The 25,900-nt window shown below is 40.8% G+C and overlaps 1 protein-coding gene across 1 annotated transcript in view; it reads right to left on the reverse strand.

Annotated features, from left to right (window-relative positions):
* The window catches only part of Khc-73 (Kinesin heavy chain 73), a 785,588-nt gene that overhangs the window by 198,605 nt on the left and 561,083 nt on the right, over nt 1-25,900 (reverse strand). The window contains exon 27 of the mRNA XM_071670193.1: nt 12,167-12,309. Coding sequence (XP_071526294.1) covers nt 12,167-12,309 — 143 coding nt within the window. The remainder of the gene's footprint in view (nt 1-12,166; nt 12,310-25,900) is intronic.

Consider the following 25,900-nt stretch of genomic DNA (forward strand, 5'->3'; position numbering starts at 1 on the left):
TCATTCCCATCGTCACCCCGCCACACATGAAATAACAACCCCCTCCCCCTAAATGTGCGCTAGGTAGCGCTAGGAAAAGACAACAAAGGCCACATTCGTTCACACTCAGTCTCTAGCTGTCATGTAATAATGCACCGAAACCACAGCTCCCTTTCCACATCCAAGCCCCACAGAACTTTCCATGGTTTACCCCAGATGCTTCACATGCCCTGGTTCAATCCATTAACAGCATGTTAACTCCAGTATACCACATAGTTCCAATTCACTCTATTCCTTGCCCGCCTTTCACCCTCCTGCATGTTCAGGCCCCAATCACTCAAAATCTTTTTCACTCCATCTTTCCACCTCCAATTTGGTCTCCCACTTCTCCTCGTTCCCTCCACCTCTGACAAATATATCCTCTTAGTCAATCTTTCCTCACTCATTCTCTCCATGTGACCAAACCATTTCAAAACACCCTCTTCTGCTCTCTCAACCACACTCTTTTTATTACCACACATTTCTCTTACCCTATTATTACTTACTCGATCAAACCATCTCACACCACATATTGTCCTCAAACATCTCATTTCCAGCACATCCACCCTCCTCCGCAACACTCTATCCATAGCCCACACCTCGCAGCCATACAACATTGTTGGAACCACTATTCCTTCAAACATAGCCATTTTTGCTTTCCGAGATAATGTTCTCGACTTCCACACATTCTTCAACGCTCCCAGAACTTTCACCCCCTCCCCCACCCTATGATTCACTTCCGCTTCCATGGTTCCATACGCTGCCAAATCCACTCCCAGATATCTAAAACACTTCACTTCCTCCAGCTTTTCTCCATTCAAACTTACCTCCCAACTGACTTGTCCCTCAACCCTACTGTACCTAATAACCTTGCTCTTATTCACATTTACTCTCAGCTTTCTTCTTTCACACACTTTACCAAACTCAGTCACCAGCTTCTGCAGTTTCTCATACGAATCAGCCACCAGCGCTGATGTGATAACATATATATATATTTATTTATATTTATTTATTTTGCTTTGTCGCTGTCTCCCGCGTTTGCGAGGTAGCGCAAGGAAACAGACGAAAGAAATGGCCCAACCCACCCCATACACATGTATATACATACATGTCCACACACGCAAATATACATACCTATACATCTCAATGTACACATATATATACACACAGACACATACATATATACCCATGCACACAATTCACACTGTCTGCCTTTATTCATTCCCAGTGCCACCTCGCCACACATGGAATACCATCCCCCTCCCCCCTCATGTGTGTGAGGTAGCGCTAGGAAAAGGCAACAAAGGCCTCATTCGTTTACACTCAGTCTCTAGCTGTCACGCAATAATGCCCGAAACCACAGCTCCCTTTCCACATCCAGGCCCCACACAACTTTCCATGGTTTACCCCAGACGCTTCACATGCCCTGATTCAATCCACTGACAGCACGTCAACCCCGGTATACCACATCGATTCAATTCACTCTATTCCTTGCCCGCCTTTCACCCTCCTGCATGTTCAGGCCCTGATCACTCAAAATCTTTTTCACTCCATCTTTCCACCTCCAATTTGGTCTCCCACTTCTCCTCGTTCCCTCTACCTCCGACACATATATATATCTATGTATATACATGTGTATGGGGGTGGGTTGGGCCATTTCTTTCGTCTGTATCCTTGCGCTATCTCGCAAATGCAGGAGACAGCGACAAAGCAAAATAAAATATATATATATGGGAAACCCTCCCCACCTTGTATTTAAACTTTCTAAAAAGGGAAACAGGAGCAGGACTCACGCGGGGAGTGCTCATCCTCCTCAAAGGCTCAGATTTGGGTGTCTAAATGTGTGTGGATGTAACCAAGATGAGAAAAAAAAGGAGAGATAGGTAGTATGTTTGAGGAAAGGAACCTGGATGTTTTGGCTCTGAGTGAAACAAAGCTCAAGGGTAAAGGGGAAAGAGTGGTTTGGGAATGTCTTGGGATTAAAGTCAGGGGTTAGTGAGAGGACAAGAGCAAGGGAAGGAGTAGCACTACTCCTGAAACAGGAGTGGCAGGAGTATGTGACAGAGTGTAAGAAAGTAGTGTAAGAAAGTAAACTCTAGATTGATATGGGTAAAACTGAAAGTGGATGGAGAGAGATGGGTGATTATTGGTGCATATGCACCTGGGCATGAGAAGAAAGATCATGAGAGGCAAGTGTTTTGGAAGCAGCTGAGTGAGTGTGTTAGAAGTTTTGATGCACGAGACCAGGTTATAGTGATGGGTGATTTGAATGCAAAGGTAAGTATTGTGGCAGTTGAGGGAATAATTATTGCACATGGGGTTTTCAGTGTTATAAATGGAAATGGTGAAGAGCTTATAGATCCATGTGCTGAAAAAGGACTGGTGATTGGGAATACCTGGTTTAAAAAGAGAGATATACATAAGTATACGTATGTAAGGAAGAGAGATGGCCAGAAAGTGTTATTGGATTATGTGTTAACTGATAGGTGCGCGAAAGAGAAATTTTTGGGTGTTAATGTGCTGAGAGGTGCAGCTGGAGGGATGTCTGATCATTATCTTGTGGAGGCGAAGGTGAAGATTTGTAGAGGTTTTCAGAAAAGAAGAGAGAATGTTGGGGTGAAAAGAGTGGTGACAGTAAGTGAGCTTGGGAAGGAGACCTGTGTGAGGAAGTACCAGGAGAGAATGAGTACAGAATGGAAAAAGGTAAGAACAAAGGGAATGAGGGGAGTGGGGGAGGTATGGGATGTATTTAAGGAAGCAGTGATGGCTTGCGCAAAAGATGCTTCTGGCATGAGAAGTGTGGGAGGTGGGTTGATTAGAGAGGGTAGTGAGTGGTGGGATGAAAAAGTAAGATTATTAGTGAAAGAGAAGAAAGAGGCATTTGGATGATTTTTGCAGGGAAATAATGCAAATGAGTGGGAGATGTATAAAAGAAAGAGGCAGAAGGTCAAGAGAAAGGTGCAAGAGGTGAAAAAGAGAGCAAATGAAAATTGGGGTGAGAGAGTATCATTAAATTTTAGGGAGAATAAAAAACGTTTTGGAAGGAGGCAAATAAAGTGCGTAAGACATGGGAATCAATGGGAACTTCAGTGAAGGGGGCTAATGGGGAGGTGATAACAAGTAGTAGTGATGTGAGGAGATGGAGTGAGTATTTTGAAGGTCTATTGAATGTGTTTGATGATAGAGTGGAAGATATAAGGTGTTTTGGTTGAGGTGGCATGCAAAGTGAGAGGGTTAGGGAAAATGATTTGGTAAACAGGGAAGAGGTAGTAAAAGCTTTGCAGGAGATGAAAGCCGGCAAGGCAGCAGATTTGGATGGTATTGAAGTGGAATCTATTAAAATAGGGGGTGACTGTGTTGTTGACTGGTTGGTTAGGTTATTTAATGTATGTATGACTAATGGTGAGGGGCCTGAGGATTGGCGGAATGCTTGCATAGTGCCATTGTACAAAGGCAAAGGGGATAAAAGTGAGTGCTCAAATTACAGAGGTATAAGTTTGTTGAGTATTCCTGGGAAATTATATGGGAGGGTATTGATTGAGAGTGTGAAGGCATGTACAGAGCATCAGGTTGGGGAAGAGCAGTGTGGTTTCAGAAGTGGTAGAGGATGTGTGGATCAGGTGTTTGCTTTGAAGAATGTATGTGAGAAATACTTAGAAAAGCAAATGGATTTGTATGTAGCATTTATGGATCTGGAGAAGGCATATGATAGAGTTGATAGAGATGCTCTGTGGAAGGTATTAAGAATATATGGTGTGGGAGGCAAGTTGTTAGAAGCAGTGAAAAGTTTTTATCGAGGATGTAAGGCATGTGTACGTGTAGAAAGAGAGGAAAGTGATTAGTTCTCAGTGAATGTGGGTTTGTGGCAGGGGTGTGTGATGTCTCCATGTTTGTTCAATTTGTTTATGGATGGTGTTGTTAGGGAGGTGAATCTGTTGTGGATGAGAGAGCTTGGGAAGTGAGTCAGTTGTTGTTTGCTGATGCTACAGTGCTGGTGGCTGATTCGTGTGAGAAACTGCAGAAGCTGGTGACTGAGTTTGGTAAAGTGTGTGAAAGAAGAAAGCTGAGAGTAAATGTGAATAAGAACAAGGTTATTGGGTACAGTAGGGTTGAGGGACAAGTCAATTGGGAGGTAAGTTTGAGTGGAGAAAAATTGGAGGAAGTGAAGTGTTTTAGATACCTGGGAGTGGATTTGACAGCGGATGGAACCATGGAAGCGGAAGTGAATCATAGGGTGGGGGAGGGGGTTAAAGTTCTGGGAGCGTTGAAGAATGTGTGGCAGTCCAGAACATTATCTCGGAAAGCAAAAATGGGTATGCTTGAAGGAATTTTGGTTCCAACAATGTTATATGGTTGCGAGGTGTGGGCTATGGATAGAGTTGTGCAGAGGAGGGTGGATGTGCTGGAAATGAGACGTTTGAGGACAATATGTGGTGTGAGGTGGTTTGATCGCATAAGTAATGATAGGGTAAGAGAGATGTGTGGTAATAAAAAGAGTGTGGTTGAGAGAGCAGAAGAGGGTGCTTTGAAATGGTTTGGTCATATGGAGAGAATGAGTGAGGAAAGATTTACCAAGAGGATATATGTGTCAAAGGTGGAGGGAACGGGGAGAAGTGGGAGACCAAATTGGAGGTGGAATGATGGAGTGAAAAAAATCTTGAGTGATTGGGACCTGAACATACAGGAGGGTGAAAGGCGTGCGAGGAATTGAGTGAATTGGAACGATGTGGTATACCGGGGCCGACGTACTATCAATGGATTGAACCAGGGCATGTGAAGCGTCTGGGGTAAACCATGGAAAGTTTCCATAGTTTACCCCAGACGCTTCACATGCCCTGGTTCAATCCATTGATAGCACCTTGACCCCAGTATACCACATCGTTCCAATTCACTCTATTCCTTGCACGCCTTGCACCCTCCTGCATGTTCAGGCCCCGATCACTCAAAATCTTTTTCACTCCATCTTTCCACCTCCAATTTGGTCTCCCACTTCTCATTGTTCCCTCCACCTCTGACACATATATCCTCTTTGTTAATCTTTCCTCACTCATTCTCTCCATGTGACCAAACCATTTCAAAACACCCTCTTCTGCTCTCTCAACCACACTCTTTTTATTACCACACATCACTCTTACCCTTTCGTTACTTACTTGGTCAAACCACCTCACACCACATATTGTCCTCAAACATCTCATTTCCAGCACATCCACCCTCCTCTGCACAACTCTGTCTATACCCCACGCCTCGCAACCATATATCATTGCTGAAACCACTATTCCTTCGAAAATACCCATTTTTGCTTTCCAAGATAACGTTCTCAACTTCCACATATTTTTCAACGCTCCCAGAACTTTCGCCCCCTCCCCCACCCAATGATTCACTTCTGTTTCAATCCACTCCCAGATATCTAAAACACTTCACCTCCTCCAGTTTTTCTCCATTCAAACTTACCTCCCAACTGACTTGTCCCTCAACCCTACTGTACCTAATAACCTTGCTCTTATTCACAATTACTCTCAGCTTTCTTCTTTCACATACTTTACCAAACTCAGTCACCAGCTTCTGCAGTTTCTCACACGAATCAGCCATCAGCGCTGTATCATCAGCGAACAACAACTGACTCACTTCCCAAACTCTCTCATCCACAACAGACTGCATACATGCCCCTCTTTCCAAAGCTCTTGCATTCACCTCCTTAGCAAACCAATCCATAAACAAATTCAACAACCATGAAGATGTCACGCACCCCTGCCGCAAACCAACATTCACTGAGAACCAATCACTTTCCTCTCTTCCTACACGTACACATGCCTTACATCCTAAATAAAAACTTTTCACTGCTTCTAACAACTTGTCTCCCACACCATATATTCTTAATAATTTCCACAGAGCATCTCTATCAACTTTTATCATATGCCTTCTCCAGATCCATAAATGCTACATATAAATCCATTTGCTTTTCTAAGTGTTTCTCACATACATTTTCAATGCAAACACCTGATCCACACACCTTCTACCACTTCTGAATCCACACTGCTCTTCCCCAATCTGATACTCTGTACATGCCTTCACACTCTCGATCAATACCCTCCCATATAATTTCCCAGGAATACTCAACACACTTATACCTCTGTAATTCGAGCACTCACTCTTATCCCCTTTGCCTTTGTACAATAGTACTATGCAAGCATTCTGCCAGTCCTCAGGCACCTCACCATGAGTCACCCATACATTAAATAACCTTACCAACCAGTCAACAATACAGTCACCCCCTTTTTTAATAAATTCCACTGCAATACCATCCAAACCCGCTGCCTTGCAGGCTTTCATATATATTCACATTTATTCTATTTATTTTGCTTTGTTGCTGTCTCCCGTGTTAGCCAGGTAGAGTAAGGAAACAGATGAAAGAAATAGCCTAACCCACCCACATACACATGTATATACATACACGTCCATACACGCACATTTACATACCTATACATGTCAACGTATACATATATATACACACAGACATACATATATATACATATGTACATAATTCATACTGTCTGCCTTTATTCACTCCCATCGCCACCCTGCCACACATGAAATAACATCCCTTTCTCCCCTTATGTGTGCGAGGTAACGCAAGGAAAAGACAACAAAGGTCACATTCGTTCACACTCAGTCTCTAGCTGCCAAGTAATAATGCACCGAAACCATAGCTCCCTTTCCACATTCAGGCCCCACAGAACTTTCCATGCTTTACCCCAGATGCTTCACATGCCCTGGTTCAATCCATTAACAGCACGTCTACCCCGGTGTACCAAATCGTTCCAACTCAGTCTATTCCTTGCACGCCTTTCACCCTCCTGCATGTTCAGGCCCCGATCACTCAAAATCTTTTTCACTCCATCTTTCCACCTCCAATTTGGTCTCCTACTTCTCCTCGTTCCCTCCACCTCTGACACATATATCCTCTTGGTCAATCTTTCCTCACTCATTCTCTCCATGTGACCAAACCATTTCAAAACACCCCCTTCTGCTCTCTCAACCACACTCTTTCCATTACCACACATCTCTCTTACCCTTACATTACTTACTCGATCAAACCACCTCACACCACATATTGTCCTCAAACATCTTATTTCCAGCACATCCACCCTCCTCTGCACAACTCTATCTATACCCCACGCCTCGCAACCATATAACATTGCTGTAACCACTATTCCTTCAAACATACCCATTTTTGCTTTCCAAGATAATGTTCTCGACTTCCACACATTCTTCATTGCTCCTAGAACTTTCGCCCCCTTCCCCACCCTATGATTCACTTCAGCTTCCATGGCTCCATCCGCTGCCAGATCCACTCCCAGATATCTAAAACACTTCATTTCCTCCAGTTTTTCTCCATTCAAACTTACCTCCCTACTGACTTGTCCCTCAACCCTACTTTACCTAATAACCTTGCTCTTATTCACATTTACTCTAAGCTTTCTTCTTTCACACACTTTACCAAACTCAGTCACCAGCTTCTGCAGTTTTTCAGATGAATCAGCCATCAGCGCTGTATCATCAGCGAACAACAACTGACTCACTTCCCAAGCTCTCTCATCCACAACAGATTGCAAACTTGCCCCTCTCTCCAAAACTTGCATTCACCTCTCTAACAACCCCATCCATAAACAAATTAAACTGCCATGGAGACATCACACACCCCTGCCACAAACCTACATTCATTGAGAACCAATCACTTCCCTCTCTTCCTACACGTACACATGCCTTACATCCTAAATAAAAACTTTTCACTGCTTCTAACAACTTACCTCCCACACCATATATTCTTAATACCTTCCACAGAGCATCTCTATCACCTCTATCATATGCCTTCTCCAGATCCATAAATGCTGCATACAAATCCATTTGCTATTCTAAGTATTTCTCACATACATTCTTCAAAGCAAACACCTGATCCACACATCCTCTACCACTTCTGAAACCACACTGCTCTTCCCCAATCTGATGCTCTGGAAATGCCATCACCCTCTCAATCAATACCCTCCCATATAATTTCCTAGGAATACTCAACAAACTTATACCTCTGTAATTTGAGCACTCACTTTTATCCCTTTGCCTTTGTACAATGGCACTATGCAAGCATTCCGCCAATCCTCAGGCATCTCATCACGAGTCATACATACATTAAATAACCTAACCAACCAGTCAACAATACAGTCACCCCCTTTTTTAATAAATTCCACTGCAATACCATCCAAACCCACTGCCTTGCCGGATTCCATCTTCTGCAAAGCTTTTACTACCTCTTCTCTGTTTACCAAATCATTTTCCCTAACCCTCTCACTTCTCACACCACCTCGACCAAAACATCCTATATCTGCCACTCTATCATCAAACACATTCAACAAACCTTCAAAATACTCACTCCATCTTCTCACATCACCACTACTTGTTATCACTTCCCCATTAGCCCCCTTCACTGAAGTTCCCATTTGTTCCCTTGTCTTATGCACTTTATTTACCTCCTTCCAAAACATCTTTTTATTCTCCCTAAAATTTAATGATACTCTCTCACCCCAACTCTCATTTGCCCTCTTTTTCACCTCTTGCACCTTTCTCTTGACCTCTTGCCTCTTTCTTTTATACATCTCCCACTCATTTGCATTATTTCCTTGCAAACATCGTCCAAATGCCTCTCTCTTCTCTTTCACTAATAATCTTACTTCTTCATCCCACCACTCACTACTCTTTCTAATCTACCCACCTCCCACGCTTTTCATGCCACAATCATCAATTGCGCAAGCCATCACTGCTTCCCTAAAGTCATCCCATTCCTCCCCCACTCCCCTTACCTTCTTTGTTCTCACCTTTTTCCATTCTGTACTCATTCTCTCCTGGTACTTCCTCACACAAGTCTCCTTCCCAAGCTCACTTACTCTCACCACTCTCTTCACCCCACCATTCTCTCTTCTTTTCTGAAAACCTCTACAAATCTTCACCTTCGCCTCCACAAGATAATGATCAGACATCCCTCCAGTTGCATCTCTCAGCACATTAACATCCAAAAGTCTCTCTTTTGCATGCCTATCAATTAACATGTAATCCAATAACGCTCTCTGGCCATCGCTCCTACTTACATACGTATACTTATGTATATCTCTCTTTTTAAACCAGGTATTCCCAATCACCAGTCCTTTTTCAGCACATAAATCTACAAGCTCTTCACCATTTCCATTTACAACACTGAACACCCCCTGTACACCAATTATTCCCTCAACTGCCACATTACTCACCTTTGCATTCAAATCACCCATCACTATAACCCGGCCTCATGCATCAAAACTACTAACACACTCACTCAGCTGCTCCCCAAACACTTGCCTCTTATGATCTTTCTTATCATGCCCAGGTGCATATGCACCAATAATCACCCATCTCTCTCCATCCACTTTCAGTTTTACCCATATCAATCTAGAGTTTACTTTCTTACACTCTATCACATACCCCCACAACTCCTGTTTCAGGAGTAGTGCTACTCCTTCCCTTGCTCTTGTCCTCTCACTAACCCCTGACTTTACTCCCAAGACATTCCCAAGCCACTCTTCCCCTTTACCCTTGAGCTTTGTTTCACTCAGAGCCAAAACATCCAGGTTCCTTTCCTCAAACATACTACCTATCTCTCCTTTTTTCTCATCTTGGTTACATCCACACACATTTAGACACCCCAATCTGAGCCTTTAAGGAGGATGAGCACTCCCCGCATGAGTCCTGCTTCTGTTTCCCCTTTTAGAAAGTTAAAATACAAGGAGGGGAGGGTTTCCAGCCCCCCACTCCCATCCCCTTTAGTCGCCTTCTACGACATGTGAGGAATGCATGGGAAGTATTCTTTCTCCCCTATATTCATATATTTTATTATTATTATTATTTTGCTTTGTCGCTGTCTCCTGCGTTTGCGAGGTAGCACAAGGAAACAGTTGAAAGAAATGGCCCAACCCACCCCCATACACATGTACATACATACACGTCCACACACACAAATATACATACCCATACATCTCAATGTACACAAATAAATACACATACAGACACATATATACATACACATGCACACAATTCACACTGTCTGCCTTTATTCATTCCCATCGCCACCTCGCCACACATGGAATAACATCCCACTCCCCCCTCATGTGTGCATGGTAGCACTAGGAAAAGACAACAAAGGCCCCATTCGTTCACACTCAGTCTCCAGCTGTCATGCAATAATGCACAAAACCAGAGCTCCCTTTCCACATCCAATGCCCCACACAACTTTCCATGGTTTACCACAGACGCTTCACATGCCCTGGTTCAATCCATTGACAGCATGTCGACCCCACTATACCACATCGATCCAATTCACTCTATTCCTTGCATGCCTTTCACCATCCTGCATGTTCAGGCCCAGATCACTCAAAATTTTTTTCACTCCATCTTTCCACCTCCAATTTGGTCTCCCACTTCTCCTCGTTCCCTCCACCTCCGACACATATATCCTCTTGGTCAATCTTTCCTCACTCATTCTCTCCATGTGCCCAAACCATTTCAAAACACCCTCTTCTGCTCTCTCAACCATACTCTTTTTATTTCCACCCATCTCTCTCACCCTTACATTACTTACTCGATCAAACCACCTCACACCACATATTGTCCTCAAACATCTCATTTCCAGCACATCCACCCTCCTGCACACAACTCTATCCATAGCCCACGCCTCGCAACCATATAACATTGTTGGAACCACTATTCCTTCAAACATACCCATTTTTGCTTTCCGAGATAATGTTCTCAACTTCTACACATTCTTCAAGGCTCACAGGATTTTCGCCCCCTCCCTCACCCTATGATTCACTTACGCTTCCATGGTTCCATCCGCTGCCAGATCCACTCCCAGATAACTAAAACACTTTACTTCCTCCAGTTTTTCTCTATTCAAACTTACCTCCCAATTGACTTGACCCTCAACCCTACTGTACCTAATAACTTTGCTCTTGTTCACATTTACTCTTAATCTTCAACCCTACTGTTCTTAATAACCTTGCTCTTATTCACATTTACTCTTAACTTTCTTCTTTCACACACTTTACCAAACTCAGTCACCAGCTTCTGCAGTTTCTCACATGAATCAGCCACCAGCGCTGTACCATTAGCGAACAACAACTGACTCACTTCCCAAGCTCTCTCATCCCCAACAGACTTCATACTTGCCCCTCTTTCCAAAACTCTTGCATTCACCTCCCTAACAACCCCATCCATAAAGAAATTAAACAACTATAGAGACATCACACACCCCTGCCGCAAACCTACATTCACTGAGAACCAATCGCTTTCCTCTCTTCCTACACGTACACATGCCTTACATCCTCGATAAAAACTTTTCACTGCTTCTAACAACTTGCCTCCCACACCATATATTCTTAGTACCTTCCACAGAGCATCTCTATCAACTCTATCATGTGCCTTCTCCAGATCCATAAATGCTACATACAAATCCATTTATTCATATATGTTCTTTTTTTCCCATCCATCTTCACCCTTAGTCCCCTTCTCTGTTCTTGCTTCCAAAAAAGCAAGAGCCTGTGATGGTTTATGTGCATCAAGTTACTCATTATGGGAATATTCTTCAGGAACAGAGTTTCCAGCCATAATTTAGCAGGCTGGAATATTGTCATGGATGTTATCAGAGGAACACTTACTATCTAACATAAAAAAACTTAAGTATTTTGTTACATAAAGGAATCTAAGGATGCTATCAGAAAATTTATGATATGAGAAAGTTTCATTCATTATCACATATAGCGTGATAAAGAAATTTCAGGTATAATTATGAAAATGTTCAAATTCTTGAGTTTCATCAGTGTTATTTTTTAGTATTTATCACAGATTCAAAAAAGTAGCCGAATTCATTGGTGAGAAAAAAAGAATGTACACCTACTCTGCACACACACACACACACAAAACTAACTTTTAATTCAGTCTTATGATTTTATACAATGGATGTGTTACAGCAACATTTTGGCTGACATTATCTATACCTGGAATCAAACTAAAAGGCATTCTTTATAAAAGTCAAAGTTTAGTAGCTTTCTATCCTCACAACAGCAGTACTCACATGAGAAAAGTTTGGGACGGATGCAGTCTTTCTCATGAGGGGACGACCAGCAGATTGGAGCAGCTCCTTCACAGCCACATTCTGCCGTAACCTGTCCAACATTAAGATGGACTCCACAGACGTCACACCCTTGGTATATTTTTCTGTTGGAGGAAATCTTGGGTAAAGAGAGTGAAGATATATTTGTCATAAGAAACAAGGTTAAAAAAGTAAGATGAGCCTAACACAGGAGTCTAAGTTGTACTGAACCGATGCAACTGATCCTGGACTATCAAAATATGGAAATTTGGTCATGGAAAAAACAGAAACTGTCTTAGTAATGATGGACATTTCAAGCTGAAGATTAGGATCCTTTTTTCACCTATCTGCCTATCCTGCTTTAGTGAAGTATTATCAGGAAAACATGAAAAGTGGCCTTATCTGTATACATACGTTCTCTAGTTATCATGTATAAGGCAGTGAAACCTGAGCCTAACATCCACAGCCAAGCCCTTCTAACCAACTGTGGTATATGGTCAATCTTAATCTCTTCATGAGCCCTAAGTTATCCTATTACAAATCAGTACTTCAGGATCTTTCATGAAAAGCTCTGTGAAGTAGCTATTTTGTAAAATATTATGTACTAGCTGGTTACTCAACATCGCCTGGGGAAAAAATATGGCGTTTAGGGCCAATGTTAGTTCCCACAAAATGTTGCCCTTGTCTTGTAAGTTTGGAGTTTGTTGCCTTAACAGTGTGGTCATGCATAAGGAACATACCCACAGGGAGACAGGGAAACATTAACGCTTTTACATATAAAAATAACTAAGAAAATTAAACAATGTACAGTTGCACCCAGATATCTTCTTACCCCATCCATACCATTCTTCACTTACTCATATGGCAATGTCTCACTAGTTGTGTAACTAGGGAGCTGATTGTTGTAGCGGGTTCCTGATACTTCTTTTGGTCCATAACATTTATTTCAAACTTGATCACAATTTCCCGCATTAGCAAGAGAGCACCAGGAACAGATAAAGGAAGGCCACATCTGTTCACATCCATTCTCTAGCTGTCCATGTAATGCACCAAAACCTCAGCTCTCTCTCCAGAACCAGCTTCCACAAAGCTTTCCATGATTTACCAAGGACACTTCACATTCTCTGGTTCAGTCCACTGACAGCAATAAACCGCATTGTTCCAATTTACTATATCCCTTGTCACTTTTCACCCTTCTGTGTGTGCAGGCCCTGATCACTCAAAATATTCTTCAGTTCATCCTTCCATCTCCAATTTGGTCTCCCTATTCTCCTTTTCCCTTCCCTTCTGACAAATATATCCTCTTTGTCAAGCTTTCTGCACTCATTCCCTCCATAATATACCCAAACCATTTCAGCACACCCTCTTCTGCTCTCTTAATCACACTCTTTATATTTCCACAAATCTCTCTTAACCACACTCTTTATATTTCCACAAATCTCTCTTAACCTTTCCTAATAATATGTGAAGGAATAATTCACAATGGAAATACATATGTTGAAGTTTCTGTGATTGTAAAATATTCCATTAACAAAAGTTAGCCTCTTAAGGAAAAGTGTGAGAGGAAAAGGGAGAAGGAGAGAGGGAGAGGCTATTCAACACTTCAACCAAGTTATTGTTGGAACAGCTAGCAATATCCTGCCTCATCAATGTTTTTGCAACACACATTGGTAGATGAATCATCAGCAACAACAACTGCATAACAGGGATGAACTGTTACCTTGAGAGAGTCTGACCATACAATTGCAGCTATAGCAAGAGAGATAGGAATATAAAAACCTTCAGTGTGACATTGGTGAAGAAACTGTAAGGAAAACAAAAATCTTCTAGATTGACCTACGTGAGGCAGACTGAGAAAGACCGTCCAAGCAGATGATCAAAGAATCTTGGATGAAGCCACAGGAACTCTGCTGACAAATGTGGCTGCCATAAGAGAATGGCTCCAACCATACATTTCTCCAGGAAGACTGTCTTTGGGACACTTATGAACACTATTGTTCTAAAAGATATGGATGATTCCAATGATCACAGGATGATTTTTATGAATAATGTGAATGCTTAACAAATCTGACTGATTTCTTTTTTAGATCAACATATATGAAGAAAGTAAAGTGGTTTGCATTTACACATTTTGAGAATGAATTTACTGAAGTCCCATTTCTGAGAGTATATTTTATATATATATATATATATATATATATATATATATATATATATATATATATATATATATATATTTTTTTTTTTATTGTACTTTGTCGCTGTCTCCCGTGTTAGCGAGGTAGTGCAAGGAAACAGATGAAAGAATGGCCCAACCCACCCACATACACATGTATATACATTTTTTTTTTTTTTTTTGCTTTGTTGCTGTCTCCCGCGTTTGCGAGGTAGCGCAAGGAAACAGACGAAAGAAATGGCCCAACCCACCCCCATACACATGCATATACATACGTCCACACACGCAAATATACATACCTACACAGCTTTCCATGGTTTACCCCAAACGCTTCACATGCCCTGATTCAATCCACTGACAGCACGTCAACCCCGGTATACCACATCGCTCCAATTCACTCTATTCCTTGCCCTCCTTTCACCCTCCTGCATGTTCAGGCCCCGATCACACAAAATCTTTTTCACTCCATCTTTCCACCTCCAATTTGGTCTCCCTCTTCTCCTCGTTCCCTCCACCTCCGACACATATATCCTCTTGGTCAACCTTTCCTCACTCATTCTCTCCATGTGCCCAAACCATTTCAAAACACCCTCTTCTGCTCTCTCAACCACGCTCTTTTTATTTCCACACATCTCTCTTACCCTAACGTTACTAACTCGATCAAACCACCTTACACCACACATTGTCCTCAAACATCTCATTTCCAGCACATCCATCCTCCTGCGCACAACTCTATCCATAGCCCACGCCTCGCAACCATACAACATTGTTGGAACCACTATTCCTTCAAACATACCCATTTTTGCTTTCAGAGATAATGTTTTTGACTTCCACACATTCTTCAAGGCTCCCAGAATTTTCGCCCCCTCCCCCACCCTATGATCCACTTCCGCTTCCATGGTTCCATCCGCTGCCAGATCCACTCCCAGATATCTAAAACACTTTACTTCCTCCAGAGAGTAAATGTGAATAAGAGCAAGGTTATTAGGTACAGTAGGGTTGAGGGACAAGTCAATTGGGAGGTAAGTCTGAAGGGAGAAAAACTGGAGGAAGTGAAGTATTTTAGATATCTGGGAGTGGATTTGGCAGCAGATGGAACCATGGAAGTGGAAGTGAGTCACAGGGTTGGGGAGGGGGCGAAAGTTCTGGGAGCGTTAAAAAATGTGTGGAAGGCGAGAACATTATCTCGGAAAGCAAAAATGGCTATGTTTGAAGGAATAGTGGTTCTAACAATATCATATGGTTGCGAGGTGTGGGCTATGGATAAGGTTGTGCGGAGGAGGGTGGATGTATTGGAAATGAGATGTTTGAGGACAATATGTGGTGTGAGGTGGTTTGATTGAGTAATAACGAAAGGGTAAAAGAGATGTGTGGTAATAAAAAGAGTGTGGTTGAGAAAGCAGAAGAGGGTGTTTTGAAATGGTTTGGTCACATGAAGAGAATGAGTGAGGAAAGATTGACCAAGAGGATATATGTGTCAGAGGTGGAGGGAATGAGGAGAAGTAGGTGGAAGGATGGAGTGAAAAAGATTTTGAGTGATCGAGGCCTGAACATGCAGGAGGGTGAAAGGCGTGCAAGGAATAGAGTGAACTGGAACGATGTGGTAAATGACTGTGTATGTGTATATATATGTATATGTATACGTTAAAATGTACAGGTATATATATATATGTGCATGTGTGGATGTGTATGTATATATATGTGTACGTGGGTGGGTTGGGCCGTTCTTTTACTTTAGCAGCAAGAACAGTGGTTGACAGGGATTTAACATAAATAATGATGAAATTAATCCTATGACTGGTTGGACATAAATGGAGCACTACTGTGATCAGTCCTATGGGATAATATACTCATTCATACTGTTTTCACCCCAACCAAATTTGGATAGATGCAGTTTACTTTTCACTATCCAAATTTCAATTACACCAAGCTAAAGTTTGCACTTACATGGCTAGGCATAACTACTGTATGTCTGAAAAGGAGTAAACACTTTTTCTAAAGTAAAAATGATAAAAAAGTAAAATTCTGTCAATTACTAATAATACTTATAGAAAATAGTAAACAATGAGAAGTTATGATACATTAAAGAAAAAATTTACTTGATGGTACAGCACTGAATCATGGGATGCATGGCTTACTCATATGATTATCACGATACTTATTTGTACAATTTGATTACTTTCAATAACAAACAAGCAATGTCCAAAAATAATAAAAAAAATAAAAAATTGTGTACTAACTAGCAAAAGAGAAAAAAGAAAGCTTAATACACAACAAAAGTATTCTATACTTTAAAAGAAACAAGCATTTACTTTATGCTTGTCAAAATGTGATGCTAAAATGGTAAAAGCCCATTAAATCACTGAAAATAAGGTGTATATCAAGTACATTATAGTTTGTACTGAAATGCTAAGATGCATAAAAAAATGTAAAAAATTAATTGCTGGTATCCGAGTGAATCATATCAAACATGGCCTTTCCATGTCATTATCACAAGGTGTGCATTCAATTAATAAGATTATTCACATAAATCAGTTTTACTGATTCCTTTGTACAGTCCAAAAGTGAAATTGAAATATCTAACCATACTAGACATTAACTGAAGAAAATGTAATAAAACCTTGACAAAAAACAGGACAAGAATGAATTTTAAAAGCATCAAACATATATTCTATGCTTGCTGAGAAGAGATGTAAAAAATAAAAGCCTGTTAAATCACTGAAGGGAATGGTATTCTATGGAACAATTAATATCTGCAGTGCAGCATGTACTAGGAGTGAAATAAAATCATGAAATATACGAAATTTTTTTTGACAAAGTCCATGGGCAAAGGTGGAACTTTCTTCATTTATAAGTTGGATTAAGTTCCTGCTTAAACCTTTCTATAAGTGGCATAAAATCAAACTTGAGTTATTGGTCTTATGCAATCAATTCTTTACATGCTGAGAAGAAATTAAAGTATGTCATGGCCAAAGGATGAATTTTCTTGAAGTATGAGACCAGGTTATGCTACAGGTTATACATTTTTACAAGTGGCATACCTTATTATGCAAAATCCAATCAACAGTTATAGGTTTGTGACAATCAATTCTTTTGATGTTGGGAAATAACTTACAAAAGTTTCATGAGCATCTGATTTATTGTTCTTAAGCTGTGCTTATGGTTATTTTTAAAGTTAATATTTGACTCCCAATGATGGATGGACAGACGACAGAAAGTTGAATAAAAGAACAAAAATGACAACAAAAATGCCCTAGCAATCCCTAAGCAAGTACATTTTTGTACTATTTACATACAAAGTCAGTCAGTGTTTTCAGAATCATTTGTCCAAACAGCAGTACCTGGCAACAACGTCTTAAGAATGGTGTGAAGGTGGGAGTCGAGCATGTACTAATTTACTATCCAGTGGGCGGCATGCCATTAAAGGACAATGGTATATCAAAGAATTCCTGACCAAAATTTCTCACTGGCTAACATTTTTCTGACATTTTCTTGTATTCTTTGGATGTAAAAGGAATGCAGATGAGTAGTTAAGTAGTTATATCCCAATCCCATACCTTAAACACAAATATGTGGGGAAAAAATACAGCCAACAAAACATGACACAGCAACAAAAGTCGATAACACTTAATTCTAGGTACAGAACACACAGCATATGGATCATTTCCTTGTTTAGAAGCTGTTTTACTTACAGAACAATATGAAAGGTGTTTATTGCTCTAAAATAATCATTAACTGAATTAACATCATGGAAGTTAGCAATTACTCATATAACAATTGTTTTTCTGCCTTTTGTCATCATCTGTTGAAGTGGTGAACATGGAAAATATTCAAATTACCAAATTCAGTAAAGAGATGGTATACATGTGATAAGTAGGAATATTACTTTAATTCATATCTTTATCTAAAACTCACTTCACCTTAAAACAATTAAATCATACCTATTCATTTTGACAACTGATTTTAACTACACAAAGTATTCCTGAATATCTGCTGTCATTTCATCTCATTTGAAAATATACTAAAATTCTAACTATATGTTCAGTTCTAACAATATTCAATGAAAGACTGTTTTAGCGTCTATCAATTAATTTCTGCTACTTTTTTTTTTTTGCTTTGTCGCTGTCTCCCGCATTAGTGAGGTAGCACAAGGAAACAGATGAAAGAAAGGCCCAACCCACCCACATATACATGTATATACATACACGTCAACACACGCAAATATACATACCTATACATCTCAACATATACATATAAATATACACACAGACATATACATATATACACATATACATAATTCATACTGTCTGCCTTTATTCATTCCCATCGCCACCCCGACACACATGAAATAACAACCCCCTCCCCCCTCATGTGTGCGAGGTTGCGCTAGGAAAAGACAACAAAGGCCATATTCGTTCGCACTCAGTCTCTAGCTGTCATGTAATTATGCACCGAAACCACAGCTCTCTTTCCACATCCAGGCCCCACACAACTTTCCATGGTTTACCAAAGATGCTTAACATGCCCTGGTTCAATCCATTGACAGCACGTCGATCCCGGTATACCACACTGTTCCAATTCACTCTATTCCTTGCATGCCTTTCACCCTCCTGCATGTTCAGGCCCAGATCACACAAAATCTTTTTCACCCCATCTTTCCACCTCCAATTTGGTCTCCCACTTCTCATTCCTTCCACCTCTGACACATAAAAACTCTTTGTCAATCTTTCCTCACTCATTCTTTCCATGTGACCAAACAATTTCAAAACACCCTCTTCTGCTCTCTCAACCACACTCTTTTTAATACCACCCATCTCTCTTACCCTACTATTACTTACTCGATCAAACCACCTCACACCACATATTGTCCTCAAACATCTCATTTCCAGCACATCCACCATCCTGCGCACAACTCTATCCATAGCCCACGCCTCGCAACCATACAACATTGTTGGAACCACTATTCCTTCAAACATACCCATTTTTGCTTTCCAAGATAATGTTCTCAACTTCCACACATTCTTCAACGCTCCCAGAACTTTCGTCCCCTCCCCCACCCTATGATTCACTTCAGCTTCCATGGTTCCATCTGCTGCCAAATCCACTCCCAGATATCTAAAGCACTTCACTTCCTCCAGTTTTTCTCCATTCAAACTTACCTCCCAATTGACTTGACCCTCAACCCTACTGTACCTAATAACCTTGCTCTTATTCACATTTACTCTCAATTTTCTTCTTTCACACACTTTACCAAACTCAGTCACCAGCTTCTGCAGTTTCTCACATGAATCAGCCACCAGCGAACAACAACTGACTCACTTTCTAAGCTCTCTCATCCACAACAGACTTCATACTTGTCCCTCTTTCCAAAACTCTTGCATCACCTCCCTAACAACCCCATCCATATACAAATTAAACAACCATGGAGACATCACACACCCCCTGCCGCAAACCTACATTCACTGAGAACCAATCACTTTCCTCTCTTCCTACACGTACACATGCCTTACATCCTCGATAAAAACTTTTCACTGCCTCTAACAACTTGCCTCCCACACCATATATTCTTAGTACCTTCCACAGAGCATCTCTATCAACTCTATCATATGCCTTCTCCAGATCCATAAATGCTACATACAAATCCATTTGCTTTTCTAAGTCTTTCTCACATGCATTCTTCACGGCAAACACCTGATCCACACATCCTCTACCACTTCTGAAACCACACTGCTCTTCCCCAATCTGATGCTCTGTACATGGCTTCACCCTCTCAATCAATACCCTCCCATATAATTTCCCAGGAATACTCAACAAACTTATACCTCTGTAATTTGAGCACTCACCTTTGTTCCCTTTGCCTTTGTACAATGGCACTATGCATGCACTCTGCCAATCCTCAGGCACCTCACCATGAATCATACATATACTAAATAACCTTACCAACCAGTCAACAATACAGTCACCCCCTTTTTAATAAATTCCACTGCAATACCTTCCAAACCTGCTGCCTTGCTGGCTTTCATCTTCTGCAAAGCTTTTACTACCTCTTCTCTGTTTACCAAATCATTTTCCCTAACCCTCTCACTTTGCACAACCACCTCGACCAAAACACCCTATATCTGCCACTCTATCATCAAACACATTCAACAAACCTACAAAATACTCACTCCATCTCCTTCTCACATCACCACTACTTGTTATCACTTCCCCGTTAGCCACCTTCACTGAAGTTCCCATTTGTTCCCTTGTCTTACGCACTTAATTTACCTCCTTCCAAAACATCTTTTTATTCTCTCTAAAATTTAATGATACTCTCTCACCCTGACTCTCATTTGCCCTCTTTTTCACCTCTTGCACCTTTCTCTTGACCTCCTGCCTCTTTCTTTTATACATCTCCCACTCATTTGCATTATTTCCCTGCAAAAATCGTCCAAATGCCTCTCTCTTCTCTTTCACTAATAATATTACTTCTTCATCCCACCACTCACTACCCTTTCTAATCTGCCCACCTCCCAAGCTTCTCATGCTGCAAGCATCTTTTGCACAAGCCATCACTGCTTCCCTAAATACATCCCATTCCTCCCCCACTCCCCTTACCTCCTTTCTTCTCACCTTTTTCCATTCTGAACTCAGTCTCTCCTGGTACTTTCTCATACAAGTCTCCTTCCCAAGCTCATTTACTCTCACCACTCTCTTCACCCCACCATTCTCTCTTCTTTTCTGAAAACCTCTACAAATCTTCACCTTCGCCTCCACAAGACAATGATCAGACATCCCTCCAGTTGCACCTCTCAGCACATTAACATACAAAAGTCTCTCTATCGTGCGTCTATCAATTAACACGTAATTCAATAACACCCTCTGGCCATCTCTCCTACTTACATATGTATACGTATGTATATCTCGCTTTTTAAACCAGGTATTCCCAATCACCAGTCCTTTTTCAGCACATAAATCTACAAGCTCTTCACCATTTCCATTTACAACACTGAACACCCCATGTATACCAATTATTCCCTCAACTGCCACATTACTCACCTTTGCATTCAAATCACCCATCACTATAACCCGGTCTCGTGCATCAAAACCACTAACACATTCATTCAGCTGTTCCCAAAACACTTGCCTCTCATGATCTTTCTTCTCGTGCCCAGGTGCATATGCACCAATAATCAACCATCTCTCTCCATCAACTTTCAGTTTTACCCATATCAATCTAGAGTTTACTTTCTTACACTCTATCACATACTCCCACCACTCCAGTTTCAGGAGTAGTGCTACTCCTTCCGTTGCTCTTGTCCTCTCGATAACCCCTAACTTTACTCCCAAGACATTCCCAAACCACTCTTCCCCTTTACCCTTGAGCTTCGTTTCACTTAGAGCCAAAACATCCAGGTTCCTTTCCTCAAAACATACTACCTATCTCTCCTTTTTTCTCATCTTGGTTACATCCACACACTATTTCACAAAATTGTGTTCTACCTAAAAAAAAACAAAAATAAAGCAAGTCTGATGATTGCTTGACACCACTTTCCAAGTGAAAGTTTCTGTACTTGGTGGCATCATTTCCTGAGTCAACTGTAGAGTAACATGAAAGAGTTCTACACTCATGAGGACCCATCTCCTGATATTTTTATGTCAAGTGGCCTTTCAAACTTTTGTTAGAACATCTGCATTCACTGCCTCATTGATTCATTTATTCCAACCTTCTTGCACTTATAATTAAACCACTACTTGACACACTTTCTAATATGCTTTTTTTACAACCTTTTGTTATGGTCTCTGGTTACTCTGGTGCAGCATCTTTTGAAAAACTGTTCCCAGTCAGTAACATCCACCTGATTTTGAAACTTGAAGGCAGTTTTTAGATCCCCCCCCCTCAACCTCTATACTCTTCTCCATGGTGGACCTTTGTAGCCCTCAGCCTCTCATTGTATATCATTTCTCTTAATCCAGGTGACATCTTGGTTGCTCTTCCCTGTATCCTTTCAATCAGATCTTTTTGTGTCTTAAGGTGCAGTGAACAAACATGTGAGGTATAATCTAATTTTAGCCTAATACATGTAATGAAAAATTTCAAAGGAGCTTCTTCACATACTTGAATGCAATTCTTACATATGCCAGCAGACAGTTTGTCTCTTTTACAGTTCTCTTCATGTGTAGCTCATGCAATAAAATGAGCACAATGTCAGAGCTTAGTTATCTTTCAAATGCATATTCCTTTTAATCACTTTTCCACTAAGTAATAATCTCACAGAGGCCTTCTTTCACTTAGTCCCATCCTCATCATCTTGCCCTAAGTGGACTGAGTCTCATAATCCCCATTCATCTGGCCAACTTTGGAGTCTGTCCAGGTGCCCCCGCAGGCTGATACAATAATCATTCTCTATTTCCCTTATGACCTTGATATCATCCACAAACATGTTTAAAAACTACTCCAGTCCATCAGGCAAGTCATTTGCATACCTCAAGAACAGCAGTGGGCCTAAGATCAAGTACTATGGCATTCCACACATAACCCCAGCCTTCTTTGAGGAGGTATCTCTTACCTGTGTTCTCTGCTCCATTCCAATAAGGAAGTCTTCTATCCAATGAAGCAGCCCACCCCTTATTCCTGCTGGCAGCCCTAGCTTTTCAAACAACCTTCAATGAGGATCCATTACAAGGCTTTCTGGCAGTCCAAGATCATACAATCTACACATCCCTCTCTTTGATCTAGGATGGAGATCACCCTTTCTATTAGTCTAGAAGACCGGTTATGTATGAACTCCTTTCCCTAAAGCAGAGGTTTCCAAACCCAGGGTTGCAGCCCAAAACGAAAGTAACAAGGTTGTTCCTGAGGGTCACAGTATGGTCTCTGGTAAAAAATTCATTTTTGGCAAAATTTATGAAATATTACTAAAATGAACCCTTGATTTAACAGACATAGGTTACATTAGATTTAATGGACTTTCAGCATTAATGGACACCCCTTCTCCCTACCACTCTGTTAAATTGAGTGTTAACTGTATTATAATTACATAATAAGCAGGGAAATTATGAGGAATTATGAAAATACTGACAGAAGTAAAATGGGTATTAATAAAGCCTCCATATACATACTTGACATATGTTCAAGTTAGCTACGTCTAATACTCTTACTGGTAAGCCAAGTCTCCCAGCATGAATGTGAAGTTTGACATTTAATACCGAATATATTGCCATATCCAAGGATTCAGTACCATACTGGAGAAGGCTGAGATGTTAGTTATTAGAAACAAAGTGAGTTTTTGCTGTGAACATGAGGTACTGATGTGAAGCAGTGCTATTCAGAGGATGAATGATTGCATGGCCTTGAACAGGAACACTATATATCAAACAAATAAGCAGTTAAAACTACACGTATCAATCCTTTGGATCACCAGGCTGACAGAATTATATTTCGGGTCATAATCAAATGTTTGGGGAAAACTGCCCTAAAGTATGTTGTCTCCCAGTTGGATAGATTCTCAGGTAGTCATTCAATTACTCTCTATTTTTTCCAATGTTCTACAAAACACACTCATTAGTGAGATTGTGGGAAGTTCAGTAACGTTTAATGATCCCCTTTCTTTAATACAGGCACAACATTTGCCCTTTTCCACATCTTTGGACCCACCCCTTCCACTAATGACCTACTGCACAATACTTCTAGAGCTCTACCAAGTGACTCTTCACATTCTTTCAGTACATATGGGGAGACTTCATCAGTACCACGGGCTTTGTAAGGGTCAAGTTGTTCTAACAGCCTGATTGTGTGAGGGTAAAGTTGTTCTAACAGCCTGATCATGTCATATCTGTTGATTACTATATGTTCCAACAACTCATTTCTATCCTACCTTAGTAATGCTGGTGATTACTGTGCTCCACAGTGAAAACATTTATAAGCATATTCTACCAAAAAATATTTTCACATTCTCAAAATTTCTTCCCTTCAAGTCCTTTAGCCTGATTAATTACTCTTTCACCAAGAGTTTTGTTCACGATGAACTTGGGTAAAAGTTTTGAATTGTCCTATGCTTTTTCCCATAATACTTTTCATTTCTTCAAAATCTCACAGCTCCTCCCTCCTCACTTTGCAATTCTCATTTCTTGCTCTCCTGCATCTCTATATGAAGGCTGGTTGCAGTGTCTTTTATATCTTTTCCATAGTCCATCCCTGAGCTCTCTTGCTTGACAACACATCTAGCTTAACTTTATCTCTTTCCGTTTTGATCCACCTCCTCTTTTGGCCTTAAGAGTTACCCATGTTCTGATCCTTTCAGTGTAGATATCACAGAACCTTCTGAAGCGCTGCTCCATACTTTTAAGACAGAACTTCCTATCCCAATCAATATTCTCAAAAGAACCTGATCAGTTCCACATTGCAGTACTTCCTCTTTGGTTCCTGTGCACACTCTGATCCCAACTTTGCATCCTCAACCACTATATATTCACAAACAAGCACTACATGATCATTCTTTCCAACAGGAGTATCATACTGTCTGCCATGCAAGTCATGATAATAGAATAACAAATAAAACAGTAAAGAAAGATGGTAAGGTTCAGTGAAAACAAACTTACTTGTGAATACTACAATTAATCATCAAAAGTATATCCTATTGAAACCAGCTGCCATCTGGTGCTTAATACAATAGTTATGGCCATGATCAGTTTTTTCTGTCAGTGATACAGCACCCCTAAAATTACCTACATGTGCTTCTACAAGTGAAGAAGCCAATTCATACTTGTCGATGCTTGAAATAAAGCTAGAAGGTATGGGATGTGACAGATGGATACCATCACTGAAAGCCCCACCATTACTTTTATTGAGCCTTAAAGGTTGCACAAAGTATCTCTAAGATGTGCCACAATGAGACACATAATACCTGGACTTCATTTAGCCCATTCACTGCTCTGTGGGGTCTAAAAACCTGTTATGTAGTAGGCTGCTCTACATGATGTATGATGATTAACTGATGCCCACCACCACAAGAAATCCCAATTGATGTACGATTCAATCAAGTCCTTGTACTTAATGCAGCACACTGCCACGGCAAGAAGAAAATACTACTCAACTCGTTTACCCATTATTAGTAATGGGAGGTGCACTTGCAATGACCTGGCATGATTGCACATGTAAATGCCCACTATCATATACATACAATACACAGAGCAACTGATGAAGGAGGCTTGTATGCATTATAATTTTCAAGTGAGGTACAACAGGAAGAGATACTGAGAGTCCTTGTTAAAAGTCACTCCACCATACATCACTTTGCATGTTTGTCATCAGTCAATTATGGAAACTAAATCGACATACATTGAACTGTTTTGCACTAACTTCGTTTCTAAAGGAAGCAGAGGGGATCAACATAACCTAAAGCTCCATGCTGGCCAGGTGATGCATGGGTGAAAATGGTCCCTCAAGAGTGCCATGACGTCATGCAGTATCTCCACCCATGACTTTCTCCAACCCAGTCTGTAAGCAACGTAGTGTATGTAAGTCGTGAGTGCTCGATGCTCCAATACACTGTACTGTT

Source organism: Panulirus ornatus, chromosome 14 (assembly GCF_036320965.1).
Source record: "Panulirus ornatus isolate Po-2019 chromosome 14, ASM3632096v1, whole genome shotgun sequence".
Classification (NCBI taxonomy): Eukaryota; Metazoa; Arthropoda; class Malacostraca; order Decapoda; family Palinuridae; genus Panulirus; species Panulirus ornatus.